We start from the raw sequence: 14,327 nt of genomic DNA, 5'->3' as shown, positions 1-14,327 counted from the left end.
AGTGCTATATTAGGAAGAGAAGATAATACAATATTTTTGATAAATATAGGATGTATTAGTTATAGTACAAGACGGATTTGCATAAATATTGATAAAGGATTTTTTAAATCATGATTTAAATACTCATGTTTTCATTGTCTTTCTTATGTTGTTTTATTTTGAATAACAATCAAAAGATGATACCAGTCCCCCAAAAGACAAAGGCACATGGAGAAAAGGTATCCCAAGTATTATGAGAAAGACATTTGAAAAAAAGCCTGCTGCTACCGGAACGTTTGGGGTCAGACTGGATGACTGCCCACCAGCTCATACAAATCGGGTAGGAGACACCAGCAAGCAGGGTTTCCTAAAGTCATTCATGTGGTTGTAGTCATAATAGGACCCGTGCACAGAGTCATTCGGATAACAGAGTACCCGTTGATTTATTGAACCTTTTCCTCTTCATAGCTCATCTTAATTTCCCCAAGCTTTTCTGATCTGTGTGTGTTGAGTAATTTTATCTGTATTGCTTTTTTCTAATGTATTGATTCTAAATAGAATAATTTATTCAGCCATTAGGAATGTATCTGAAATGATCAGTAAGAATTTATTTTCAAATCATGTGTGTTTCTGCTTTTAGCATCATAAAAGAAGGATGAGAACGAGGACCTGATTAAGAAAGTATAATAAGTGTAATTGTGTGTGTGTGTATAATACCCACATTAGGATTCATATCATGAATTGATTGATGTTATTTGTCCCTCCCTTTTTTTTTTTTTTGCTTTATTCCTCTTTATTCAGCTGAACTGTTCTCACACTCTCCCTACTTGCTCTTGTTTCCTGTTTAGACTGTTACCTCGATGTGGACCCTTCCTTTCCTGTCTTGACCTATTTTCTTTCCCCATTGTCTCAAGTATCTCTTGCTGGTTTTATCAGTTCCAAATTCTGTAGTATGTATATTTTTTATTTTCTCTATCTAAAAGCAGTAATTTATGCATTTTCTTTTGGGTGAAAATGGCCTTTTAGCTAAGGTATACATCTACTAACTAAACATAAAAATTTGTACTTATTAAATAAAATGCTTATTTCTTGTTTTGCAGTATATTCCATTAATAGTTGACATATGTTGCAAATTAGTTGAAGAAAGAGGTCTTGAGTATACAGGTATTTATAGAGTTCCTGGGAATAATGCAGCCATCTCAAGTATGCAGGAAGAGCTCAACAAGGGAATGGCCGACATCGATACTCAAGATGATGTAAGTTGTGTGCTTCTGTGTGGGTAATGGATCTGTGTTTTTTCCTTTGGTGGTATTGACTGTAAAACCACTGTATTTCTATTTTGCCACCTAGAAATGGAGAGATTTGAATGTGATAAGCAGTTTACTAAAATCCTTCTTCAGAAAACTCCCTGAACCTCTCTTCACAAATGGTGAGTTAGTGCCCACAAAAGAAACCAGACAAAACAGTTAAAAATTACGTTGTTGGAAAGCCATAGAATATGAAATTCAAGGAGGAAAAAATATTTTTGTCAAAGGAAATGGGAGATTTTGTTGAGTTCTTATTTATATATAAAGTATAATTATGTGCTATTTTTGTCGTTTGTATTTTTTCCTCCTGGTATATATTAAAGGAAAACAGATTTTTAAAAAATTATTTAGGCTCAGTAAAATATATAGTATCCTGTCCATTCACATTTGCAGTCAAGCTAAAGAGATATTTGATTGTTTTCAGGCAAAAGTACTCAGACCCTATTAAGATACAATAAGTAGAAAAATGCATTTTTACTCAAGGCAAATATTTGACTTATAAAAGACACTGAACTAGATGTGGCAGCACAGGGCAAAGAGAAAAGATGTACCAGGTGTACAAATACAGGATGGTGCACTCAGGGGACTTACATCATAGACAATCGTATTTGGCAATGAGGGTTAGATGATTGTTAAAAACTATAGCAGTTTTAGAGACTGACATGTCAAAAGTTATTTGGGGTCTTCCCTACAATTGTTAAATTGTGATATGAAGTTGAACCTTAAAGGAAAACTAGATTACAACTCATCTAAGCAATTTAAGATTTGCTTTATTGTTCTTATTGTTGTTGTCAGATAAATATGCCGACTTTATTGAAGCCAATCGTAAAGAAGATCCTCTAGATCGTCTGAAAACGTTAAAAAGACTAGTAGGTATTATTTTATATTTCTAGAGGTATACCTAAAATTCAGCATCTAAATCCATTGTGAAAATAATATGTTTCAGATTCACGATTTGCCTGAACATCATTACGAAACACTTAAGTTTCTTTCGGCTCATCTGAAGACAGTGGCGGAAAATTCAGAAAAAAATAAGGTATGTAAAAAGTGTACACCGAAGCAGTGTACTTCCAGTGGGTTTAGGTAAAAAGATTTGCTTCACTGCTTCATGCTAACTAATCAAATACAGGGTTATAATTAAATAAAAGCTCTAAAATACAGCATACTGGCCCATCAGTACCCCTAAAGATCACTGCTAAAAGCAAAAGATCCCCCAAATCAGTTATTGGCATTTTTAAAAGACACTTCTGTTTACAAATATCTAGCAAGAACAATGAAAAAGCCAGACATTTCATTTCTTATATTTTTCAGTTGTATACCAATGTTTTGAATAGACAGTATTTGCATGATACAATAGTCAAAATGTACCAAATAATACTACAGACGTTTTTATTGTTTTGTTTAGTTTTAAGCACATAAGACCTTTCTGTGTCGTTTTTAACACCATCACATTACCTTCATTAAACACATGCAAATTTTTGAATCCTTAATATCTTCTAATACTCAGTTCATGTTTGGTTTCTTCAGACTGATACATGGACCTTGTTTGGATATTAATTTAAACAAACAACTGTAAAGACTTTTCTTTAAATCGTTATCCAAACAAGGTCCACATGCTGTGGTTGGTGCATTATAGTCTTAACTTCTCACCATTCGCCTCACTCCTTGGCGATTGTTGCCTCAGTCCTTTATGTCACTAGAGGTGGCAAAAGAGGATTCTGACTTTGAGGCATTACTTCTCAAAATACTTAAACATAGGCACTTCGATTTCTGGAAAAGGAAAAAAAACAGAGTACCACAAACTCAGGAATACTGCTATCACTGCTTTTTCTGAGGATGATAGTCTGCTTAAAGTGGACAAAAACGTTTTTGTTCAGGTCAGTTTAGTGGCTCTGCATGTTCTGGAAGATAGTTGCTCCCAGTTGTAGTAAGACTGGATTAGGGGAACAGTGTTAGCCCCTACTACCTAAAAATCAAGAAGATTACATGCAGTCTTATAATTTCCTTTAGACAGTTTCCTCAAGTGATAGGGCTATAAAAGAGGGAGAGAAAAGAAAGCCTATAGTAATTGGTTGTACTGCTTCCAGAAGCTTGTAGAGTAGGAACCAAAAAGTTCTCAATGTAATTATAGTTGAAATATTTTCTAATTGTTTCAGCATTTTCCAAAGTATAGTACATCATTCATCAGTTTTGATGGATGTTAGTAAGAGTTATGGGAAAATAGTGTTTGAGGGTCTAATTAGTTTAGAAAGCACCAGATTAAACAAAATACAGCTGATTTTACTGTAGGTTTTTAAGAATCTTTAATATATTAACACTGAGTCTTCACTAAGGACATAAGATATTTCATTCCCCAGACTTATTTGACTACACAATGTGGAACGTCTTTCAAAAAATATAGAATTAGTTTTAAGTAATTAATGAATTCATAAAATGTGAACTACATTTTACTAGTTTTATACGAAAATCAGCTAAAACTGTATACCCACGTAACACTACTGTATATGTAAAATAAAAAGCCATATTATCATTAATCTAAAGACTTAATGAAATCATAGACAAGAATCTAGTAAAAAATTTATGTAAGACCTTTGAGATGCTGGACTTTTATTTTTTGCAGAAGGCTGAGGTGACTACACCTTTTAGAGGGAAAATGGGAGACATGCCTGGCGTGCCCAGCTTGAGTAAACCCTTAATGCAGCCGTATTTTCTTCCACTCAGTCAACTTTCTATGGAAATACTGACCTCAATTACAAGTTAGACACATGACAATTGCTTCAGAATTGGAAAAGATCTCTGGGTTATCCACTTTCTACCTCGTATCGTATCTGAGAGGTGTGCGTGTGCGTGCCTCTCACGAAGTGGTGTAGTAGTGTGTTTCCCTAAACAGTATTTTTTTTTCCAGTGTGGCTTTTCAGTTCTGTGGTCATTTGTAATCCCTTGGTATGTTTTCAGGGTTGGTGAAAGTTACTTAACATTTGAATCAAATCCTAAGTTCAAAATATTACAGCAGATAGTATAAATATAATAAAGGAAAATGAAAAATCCAAGTGCTTGGTAATTGTATAATTTAACAAGGAATAGAAATATCATGGGGATGGATCTACAAACATGTATCGAGGCATTCAGATTGGTGCAATAATAGGCAAAGAACTTCAGAACATTTGGTTGAAGTAAAAATTGCTTCAGAAGGAATACTTCCAGACGTTTGGTTTTACATATTAGGGGTTTCACTATACTATTGAGGCAGGTTTGGAAAATTTATGTATCTTTAAGCAGTTTTCTACTTTGTAGTTTTTGAGGGCAGAGGATTTCCATGTTCTTTTCTAAGTGTTTTCCCTTTGACATTAATATTTTTGTCAGTTAGCTTCAGTAATACTAGTCTTGAACTGTATCAATTGCTTTCTATCAAAGACCTCTTGGAAGAAAGGAATGCCAGTTAAGCATTGTACATTGTCATTAAAGCAGGGAGAAAGTTGGGTAGAGGTTAACTCAGGGAAATTATAACTAGGAAGCTTTTAAAAAATTTTGCACATGCATCAGTCAACCATTCTTCTTGGAATTCTTTTTCACCAGAAGAAACTGTCAGAAATAAAATGCCAAACATGCAATTGGACTTTAAACTTATTTTCTTAAGGAAAATTGTGATATTTCCCAATATCATCCTTTATTGCAGATGGAACCAAGAAACCTAGCGATAGTTTTTGGCCCAACTCTTGTGAGAACATCTGAGGACAACATGACGCACATGGTCACTCACATGCCAGACCAGTACAAAATCGTGGAGACCCTCATTCAGCACGTAGGTTCATGCTTCACCTCATCCAGAGAGGTCTTTCTCCGGGAGCAGCTGATAGGGTAGAATTTGGCTGTAATATATATTTTTTGAGATAATTACCTATTTCTATATTCTGTGCTCCAAAATATAGATCTATTTAGGGGGTTATTTAATTTCTCCTTTTACCTTTTTTATTTTAAATTTTAGCATGACTGGTTTTTCACAGAAGAAGGTGCAGAAGAGCCTCTTGTAAGTATTGTCAAGCACTTGCGCTCTGTTGTTTTCACTGGGACACCAGATCCTGACGCTCCAACAATGTCAGCCTCCTGCTTTGTATGCTCTTGCCCACTTTGCACCCCGGAATCAGGTCCATAGCTCCTCAGTTTCCAACCTAAAGGAAATAGAAGTGTGATGCTCATTGCATAGTTAATTATATGTAAACAAGGTAAAAAATTATGCCCGTGTGCTTCACTCAGTAATGGGTCTTTTATTAACTGTTGCTTGGTTTTAAAGAAAGTATCTTTGAAGAAATGATGAAGAGATCTTTGTTTATTAACCATAGACAACAGTGCAGGAGGAAAACACAGTGGACTCCCAGCCAGTGCCCAACATAGATCATTTACTCACCAACATTGGAAGGACAGGAGTGTCCCCTGGAGATGTATCAGGTAACTCTTGCCTGGGCAGTATCAAGTTCTAGGTTAAAAGTTAAGTTCTTGTAACATGAAAGCAAATCAATCATAAGTAACAATTCACTGTGATTTTTTTCCTTTTCTTCTTTTCTTTCAAATAAGAAACTTGATCTCCCTTTTCTGATTGGTCTTAATTTTCTTCCAGCGACTATAATGCCATTATATGACTGTAATGCATGGAGTTACAGTGCTTGTCAGAATGGAAACATGAGGGAAATGAGCATGCGAACCACTGTTTTGTTCTTTTTTTTTTTTTTAATTCACAGTTTCCATGTAATAGTCATCACAAGGTAAAACAGATATATGCTACTGAATATGTGGTTGCTGTGATGGCAGAAAGTATGATCTTTCTAGACTGTATATGTAGTTCTCATTCTTGGGCTTGACGTTCTGTTTAAAAGCAGCAAGGAAAATGTTGAACTGCTAATGGGCACCATTTTCAGAAATGCAGTATATTATTTGTCACTATAGATGTCACAATAAAAGTCAACGTATTTGACATTTTCTTCTGTTTTCTCCTGCCACCCTACCGTTTGGTTAAGTATTAGTTCTCATAGGCTCTTTTGATGAAATTTTTCTCCTGCCAAACTGTTGCACTAACCTAGCATGTTGTTTTACACAATTGTTCTCCCTTTGTCTCTAGTTCTTGTTCTAGTCCTAAAGGGGTTTTTCAGCACTTACTGACACAGGCAAATCTATACTGATGTTGAACAGGCGAAGTGGGAGGAGTCTATCACACGGTAATGTCGCTAGTGGATTCTGTGGTGTCCCTGATGGACAGCTGGAACTGTAGGAAGAAGGAGGATTGCTGTCCACACTGTAGCTGCCTTGTCTGCAGAAACCCCCGATTCTTGTAAATGCAAAACATCGTTGATCTGTGGTGTAAATTTTCTCTTAAGATTCTTGTAAACAGATCAATACTACTTTCTTAAAAGTTTTTCTGCTGTTTCTTGTTATTTCTGAAGCAGACCATGAGGAGAAATAGCATGGTATGGTCTACCAGTTCCTAAAGTCATACAGCATTTAGCCATGTGTTAAAAGGGGCGTGGCATGGGGCTCAGCTCATTAATTTTGAAAATCAGTTTCCCTAAAGTCAAAACATAAAATCTCAAAATTGGTGTGATCCGGGATAGTGCTAGCCCCTTCCTACCCTCTTTGTAATTGTATAATCTGAGTTTTTGCCAGACAGTAAAATTATGGTCTCCATTTTTCCATTTCCATAATAGCATTTGTAGTAGATAATTATAAAACTGGTAGCAATTTAAACAAACTAGTCAAAAGGATCCCTGACTGCCAGATATGAAACTGAGGTCTCAAGCACAAAGATCAGCATTATTTAATACAAAAGCAAAGTGACCTGAAACGGGGTTATCCTGATTCCTCTTTTGCATCCAGATGCATATAGTATGTGCTTATAAAATTTGAGTTGGACAGTCTGACAAAAATCAACATAAATACACCCAGTATGATTGTCTCAATTCGTAGCTCAGGGTAGCAAAGAATCTTAAAAGTTCTACATTGTGTATCAGTTTCGGATACAGGATGTGGTACATAGTACAATCCTTAAAAAGGTCTTCAAGCTTTTTTATTACTAGATTTAATACTAGAAAGTTCAATGAGCGCTAGCATTTCTGTTTTTGTTAGTATAGGGCTCCTTTGCCATCCTCTCATTGAGCTGGTTCTGCCTACAATTCACAGCACTCTCTCATGGCGGTGGCTTTCTGTGGTGCAGCTTGCATCTTTGTGAGCTCTGACTATCCACTGTGTTCAATGGTTTTGTTTGAGTTTTGCTTTCCCATTTTGTTCTGTGCCTGTCTTTTCCATAAGTTCTGCATTGTTTGTTGAAAGACATAAAGATGGACTAATACTAACCATGTTTTATTTAACTTCTCACAGATTCAGCTACTAGTGACTCAACAAAATCTAAGGTAAATTGTTTTGTACGATTGTGAAATATTTTAGGGGGGAATTGTTTTTTGGCTAATTGTTATGATTAGTATACAAATGTATCCCTGTCTGTATCTAAAAACACAGACAAACAAGATCTCATGAAGGGAAAAATTCTAGGGATTTTTCCTAGAGGGAATTCTAGGAAAAATTCTAGGAATACTGGATTGCAAATAAAATATTGCAGAATACTGGAGTTGGAATGTTGGGCTTCTCTCAGCATAGCTTACTATAATTCAGAGATGGGCTTTACTTCCTCATTCTTTAATGTGAAAAGTTTCGAAAATATGAAAGTACAATAGTGTAATGAGTCCCTATTCCCTCATTATCCATTCTCCACGATTAACTCATGGCAGAGTTTATTTCATCTGCACTCCACTCAAATCCCAAATATCATTATATCTGTAAATATTTCTGTAGTAATACAGATTTTTGGTTATTATTATAGATTTTATAGAAATTGTAGATTTTATTTTAGCAAAATCACTAATTTTGTTTTTATGATCAATATTTTAAGCATAATTTGTGTTCCACTGACAACACCAACAAATTACACAATTTTTTGAGTAGTTTTGGGGAATATTTTATACTTCATAGAAATAATTTTTTTAAAGATTTTATTTCTTTCCAGAGACAGGGGAAGGGAGGGAGAAAGAGAAGGAGAGAAACATCAGTGTGTGGTTCCCTCTTATGCACTCCAACTGGGGACCTGGCCTGCAACCCAGGAATGTGCCCTGACTGGGAATTGAACCAGCGACCCTTTGATTTGCAGGCTGGCACTCAATCCACTGAGCCACACCATCCAGGGCTAGAAAGTATTTTATTAATTTAATCTATTCAAACTTTGTTTAACTGAGACAGTAGCAACTAGAATTGTCAATAAATTTCTTAAAAGTTTTCTATTCAGAAATGAGATGTGAATTTTACTTATGTTTAAATATCATAATGGGCCATATACAATTAAATTATAATTTTTACAGAAAATATTACAAAATATTATAATCATATTATTCACTTTCACTTATATTGTTATCTTCACCATCTTTTTGCCTTAACCTTTTATTTTGGGTAATTTTAAACCTATAGAAATGGTATTAGAGTAGTAGTTAGCACCCAAACCTTTTACTCTAGACTCATCAGTTGGTAAATGTTGATTGTATTTTATTTCTGAATGGTTTTAGAGTTACTGAATAGACATGATAACACCTTACCCCTAAATATTTTCCCAATTGTCCCAATAATGTTCTCTGTTGACATTTTATTTCCTTATACAGGATGCAGTCAAGGATTATTCCTAACATTTAGTTGTCCTGTCCCTTTAGACTTCTTCAATCTAGAGCAGTTTCCTGTCTTTTTTTTGCCAGAATATAAGATTTGAGATTTCAGACCTCCTAGAAATCCATACCTTCCCTGTTATTAAATACATATTTCTTAACCTGTTGTGAAAGCCATCTATCTCTTTATCTTAATTATGGTGATGTTGATGCCATGCCTGTAAAATAATGGATATCCAAATGGTATAATTCTTTGTAACAGTTTCTCAATTGTAAAATAGTCATTTGCTCAACACATACTTTATGTTCATACAGTCACAGAAGTTTAAAGGGAATCCTAGTAAATCTCAAAGAAAACATAATCTTATTTCTTCTTACCTATATAAACAATCAAATTGAGATGTTTAGAGGTGAATCCCTTGCTCAGTGTTATACACAGCAAGCTGCAGGCAGGAAAGTCTGGTCCCCGAATTCAGAGCTCTGTCCAAACCATTATCCATACCCTACCGTCTAGCAGGAAGTGTTAAATGTCAACGGCCATTAGAAATGTACAGGGTAATGACAAAGTTCTTTATAACTTATCAAAAACACAGTTCTATTAATAATCTTCGACTTCATTTTGGTGAATTCTTTTTTTTTTAAATAATTTTATTTAGTTATTTTTCAAGTACAGTTTTTTGTCTATTTCTCCCATCCCAGCCCCCCCCCCACCCTGTGCTCCCCACCTCCCTCCCATTTCCACCCCCCTTAATTCTTGTCCCTGTGTCCTTCATGTTTGTTCCTCCAAATCCCTCCCCTTTTTACCCCTTAAATTCCCTTCCCTCTCCCCTCTGGTCACTGTCCCCTTGTTCTCTCTTTCAGTGCCTTTGTTTTTATTCAGCTTGCTTGTTTGTTTTGTTGTTTAGCTTCCTGTTAAAGGTGAGATCATATGGTATTTGTCTTTCAACTCCTGGCCTATTTCACTAAGCATAATGCTTTCCAGTTCCATCCATGTTGTTGCAAAGGGTAGTAGCTCCTTCTTTCTCTCAGCTGCATAGAATTCCATTGTGTATATGTACCACAATTTTTTGATCCATGCATTTACTGATGGGCACCTAGATTGCTTCCAGCTCTTGGCTATTTTAAATTGTGCTGCTATGAACATTGTGGTGCATAGGTTCTTTGAAATTGATGTTTTAGGATTCTTAGGATATAATCCTAGCAGTGAAATTGCTGGGTCAAAAGGCAGGTCGATTTTTATTTTTCTGAGAAAATTCCATACTGTTTTCCATAATGGCTCTGTATCATTCCAATTTTAGTATATGTGCTGCCAAAGTGAGCACACATTTTGGTGAATTCTTAATATGATAGCCTAAATTTTTATTTTTCGAAGACTTCAGTACAGTAGTTTTGGCAAGTCTAAGATTTTTATGACAGAAGAAAAATGGACTTTCTGTTCCTCAGCATGCTTCCTGCCTGCCTGCTTGTGTTAAATGGTGTGTGGTAACCCTACAGGGGTGTATTGACGCCTGCCACTACCATTTAATTAGCATATAAGCATTATGAACAAATTAATTGAGTAGTTGTCAACAAGAACCTGTTGTAAGTATCTAACAAAGCCAGTGATCTGCAACACAACTTTACCAATAACAGTGCACTAAAGTGTTTCTTTAGTTAAGACTCAAGGTCTTTCATTGACCTTATGTTATTTGAACTTTCTGATTTTGTTACTACCTTGAGATAAATGAAGACATTACCAACCTGATTTGTCTGAGGCAAGACAAGTTCCTGAAGTCCAGCCTTGCCAAAATAATGGAATCTCTTTATCCCAAAGAATCCCTTATCTTAATGAGCTGATCATATACAGTATCTGTACCATTTGCTGTATATAATTGGAAAATTGATGTCATGAGATTTTAGTAACCAATTTCATAATACCGTATTTAGCTATGTTGAAATATTAACCCTTATATCTGAAAGAACCTGAAGAATGAGCACTGCCAAGCAGGGAAAGTCAGTAGATGCAGAGAAATTAACAAGCACAGGGTCACAGTGGGCACGAAATACTCCTTTCAAAGCTGGATGCCTGTGAGCTGAGACTGGGCAGTTAAACAACATCTGTATGACTTGGCGAGAAACACTACTAGGCAGGAAATGGGACTAGTTAAATCAAAAGGAAAATTTATCTAAAATTATATATAGACGAATAAAAATATATCTTAAAAGGGGAATGAAAAGCTAATTATATTTTGTTAGTGTTGGTAGGGCTTTTGTAACTAATTCAGTAAGAAATATTTTGGGAGAAATCCTTTCAGAAAAGGATCTTGATAATGTTCTCATGCTCATCGTCTCATTTCTGATTGCTTTTTAGGGTTCTTGGGGATCTGGAAAAGATCAGTATAGCAGGGAACTGCTTGTGTCTTCCATCTTCGCAGCCGCTAGTCGCAAGAGGAAAAAGCCAAAAGAAAAAACACAACCTAGTAGCTCAGAAGATGAACTGGACAATGTGTTTTTTAAGAAAGAAAATGCAGAGCTGTGTCACAACAGTACTAAAGAAGAATCTAAAAAAGAGAGTGAGACATCAGGAAGAAAACAGAGGATCGTCATTTCCAAAGAAAATAATACTAAGAAAGACAGCAGTGCAATGAAAGACGAGAAGACATCACTGCAGAAAGAGAGTGTGGCATCCGAAGAACCCTCACCCCCACACAATGCAAAACACAGCAGGTCACCCACTCTCAGCTGCCGCTTCACCGTCCTGAAAGAGAGCCCCAGGTCCCTGGTGACACAGAAGTCCTCCCACTTTGAAGAGACAGGGTCGGACTCTGGCACTTTGCTTAGCACATCTTCTCAGGCTTCTCTGGCAAGGTTTTCTACTAAGAAGTCCACCAGTCCAGAAACTAAACATGCTGAGTTTTTGGCCAATGCCAGCACCATCACCTCAGATTATTCCACCACGTCGTCCACTATGTACTTGACCAGCCTTGACTCCAGCCGACTCAGCCCCGAGGTACAGTCTGTGGCAGAAAGTAAGGGAGACGAGGCTGATGACGAGAGAAGCGAACTGATCAGTGAGGGGCGGCCTGTGGAGACAGACAGCGAGAATGATTTCCCCATTTTCCCCACCGCTTTGACTTCTGAGAGGCTTTTCCGAGGAAAACTGCAAGAAGTGCCTAAGCCGAGCCGGAGAAATTCAGAAGGGAGTGAAGTAAGTTGTACTGAGGGAAGTTTAACACCCAGTCTGGATAGCCGGAGACAGCTCTTCAGTTCCCATAAGCTGATTGAATGTGATACGCTGTCCCGGAAAAAATCCGCCAGGCTCAAGTCAGACAGTGGGAATCTGGCAGATGTCAAGAGTGAGAAAGAAACAACTTCAATAACCAAAGTTTTTGACGTTATGAAGAAAGGGAAGTCAACAGGGAGTTTACTGGCCCCAACCAGGAGTGACTCAGAAAAACAGGAACCCACTTGGAAAACGAAAATAGCAGATCGGTTAAAACTGAGACCCAGAGTCCCAGCAGATGACATGTTTGGAGTAGGAAATCAAAAAACGAATGCTGAGGCTGCTAAAAGGAAAAACATCAGGCGTCGACATACACTCGGTGGGCACAGAGATGCTTCTGAAATCAGTGTTCTGAATTTTTGGAAAGCACAGGAGCAGAGTGGGGAGAGAGAGTCTGAGCTCTCAGCTGTGACTCGGTTAAAGCCTAAGTGCTCAGCCCAGGACTTGTCCATCTCGGACTGGCTTGCAAGGGAGCGCTTACGCACCAGTACATCTGACCTTAGCAGAGGAGAACCGGGGGACTCCCAACAGGAGAGTTCTGGCACATTAGAAATTTCCATGACGGACACACCCATGTCTTTTCAGTCTGATACAGGCGGTTCTTCCAGTACCTTGGCTTCAACTAACAGGCCCCTTCTTTCCATACCACCACAGTCACCTGACCAAATAAATGGAGGAAGCTTCCAGAACATGAGCCAGAATGCTAGTTCTGCAGCTAATGCCCAACCTCATAAACTGTCTGAGTCCCCAGGAGCTAAAGCACAGCTTCATCCCTGTCTTTAAACTGGGGGTATGTCCACTATAGCAAATAAAAGGCTACTGTTACACGTTCCAGTAACTCTGTAAATATTTTCTTGTACCAGAATTGTTATTATGCAGCCCTCATTTGGGCTGGTTTTATCATTTTGCACTGTGAAATAGCTTTACAGTGCATTACTACAGCCAGAAGAACATATATATATATTTAAAATATATTGGATAGTTGTATACAAATGAGTAAGGTATTTGTTGCAACTTACTACATAGTGTATACCCAAGATTACTGAAGAAAATAGCTGGCAATACTGTGCAGCAAATTTGTTCTTTTGGTTCCATCACTAACAGAAGTGCCTCATCATAAAAATCCATTTGGTTTTTAGGGTGCCATATTATAAAATTAGATAACTTACATTGAATAAATGAATGCGTTTTATGGGTAACAAAGTTCATTACATGTACCAGTTTTAACACAGGTGGATACAGAACCTCCATTCTTTAGTCATTCCAGGTGGATCTCTGAGTTTTATATTCAAACTTTTAATACAGTTTTTGAGTTTTGTGTGACTTGAATTTTTAATCTTTCTGTACAATACGTAACTTAAATGAACATATTATATGTGTATCTTTTCTTCAGATACCAGATTTGATATAAATGTTGTAACATAGGTGTGTAGATAGTGACCTGGATAGAACTGGCTTCTGTATTGAGAAGAATATAATTCTGCATGAGGACTTCATGAATCCAAACCCATGTCATGCCTGTGTGCATACCCAATTAAACACTGGAAATAAAAAATTGTTTTGGTGAACTTTGCATGGCTTGGAACTTATTCTCATATATTTTTAAATGTGATCCATTTATAGCTACCTTAATTGGTCCTGACTTTTAAAAATTACCTACTCATTATATTCTCTCTCTCTCCTCTTTTTTGCTGTGGTTGGCAGGAATCTCTCTTAATAAATGTTTACATTGGCCTAACCCCACTTTTGTACACAGATAATTTTCTAGCTAAAGTAATGTAACAGTCTTCACTTAATCTGGAAGATAATGTTCCGAGAACTCCAACAGGTAGTACCAAACTCTAATCAACTTCTCTGCTGGGAATGTGGCAGCAGCTTCTCTCCTGGCAGACAGCCTCTCCAGTAGTCTCTGTATCTGTCAGTTCAAACCTGTTCCTGAATCTCTGGGCCCATCCTTTACTTGCAGTAAATGACTTGCTGTTGTTTGTCTCGGGATCCCTGCAGGCTCACTGCTTTCTGGTGCAACACATTGCCATCAACTGAACACATTCTCAGTTCATGTCTTCCACCCACTCATTTAATGCCTTT

At 36.9% G+C, this 14,327-nt stretch overlaps 1 protein-coding gene across 9 annotated transcripts in view; it reads left to right on the top strand.

The window, feature by feature from the left end:
• The window catches only part of ARHGAP21 (Rho GTPase activating protein 21), a 127,752-nt gene extending 113,945 nt beyond the window's left edge, over positions 1 to 13,807 (top strand). For all 9 annotated transcript variants that reach the window (XM_037125807.2, XM_037125803.2, XM_053673470.1 and 6 more), the window contains 10 exons: positions 177 to 319; positions 1,080 to 1,235; positions 1,330 to 1,408; positions 2,082 to 2,155; positions 2,233 to 2,322; positions 4,963 to 5,088; positions 5,272 to 5,313; positions 5,627 to 5,732; positions 7,653 to 7,684; positions 11,328 to 13,807. In XM_037125807.2, the coding sequence (XP_036981702.2) occupies positions 177 to 319; positions 1,080 to 1,235; positions 1,330 to 1,408; positions 2,082 to 2,155; positions 2,233 to 2,322; positions 4,963 to 5,088; positions 5,272 to 5,313; positions 5,627 to 5,732; positions 7,653 to 7,684; positions 11,328 to 13,022 (2,543 nt within the window). In that variant the 3' untranslated portion in view covers positions 13,023 to 13,807. The remainder of the gene's footprint in view (positions 1 to 176; positions 320 to 1,079; positions 1,236 to 1,329; positions 1,409 to 2,081; positions 2,156 to 2,232; positions 2,323 to 4,962; positions 5,089 to 5,271; positions 5,314 to 5,626; positions 5,733 to 7,652; positions 7,685 to 11,327) is intronic.
• The last annotated feature ends 520 nt before the right edge of the window (positions 13,808 to 14,327 follow it).

The sequence above is a fragment of the Artibeus jamaicensis genome, unplaced genomic scaffold, assembly GCF_021234435.1.
Source record: "Artibeus jamaicensis isolate MK-2021 breed Jamaican fruit bat unplaced genomic scaffold, CSHL_Jam_final contig_867, whole genome shotgun sequence".
Taxonomy (NCBI): Eukaryota; Metazoa; Chordata; class Mammalia; order Chiroptera; family Phyllostomidae; genus Artibeus; species Artibeus jamaicensis.
The sequence above is the reverse complement of the archived record's forward strand: the minus strand, read 5'-3'. Positions and strand labels throughout refer to the sequence as shown.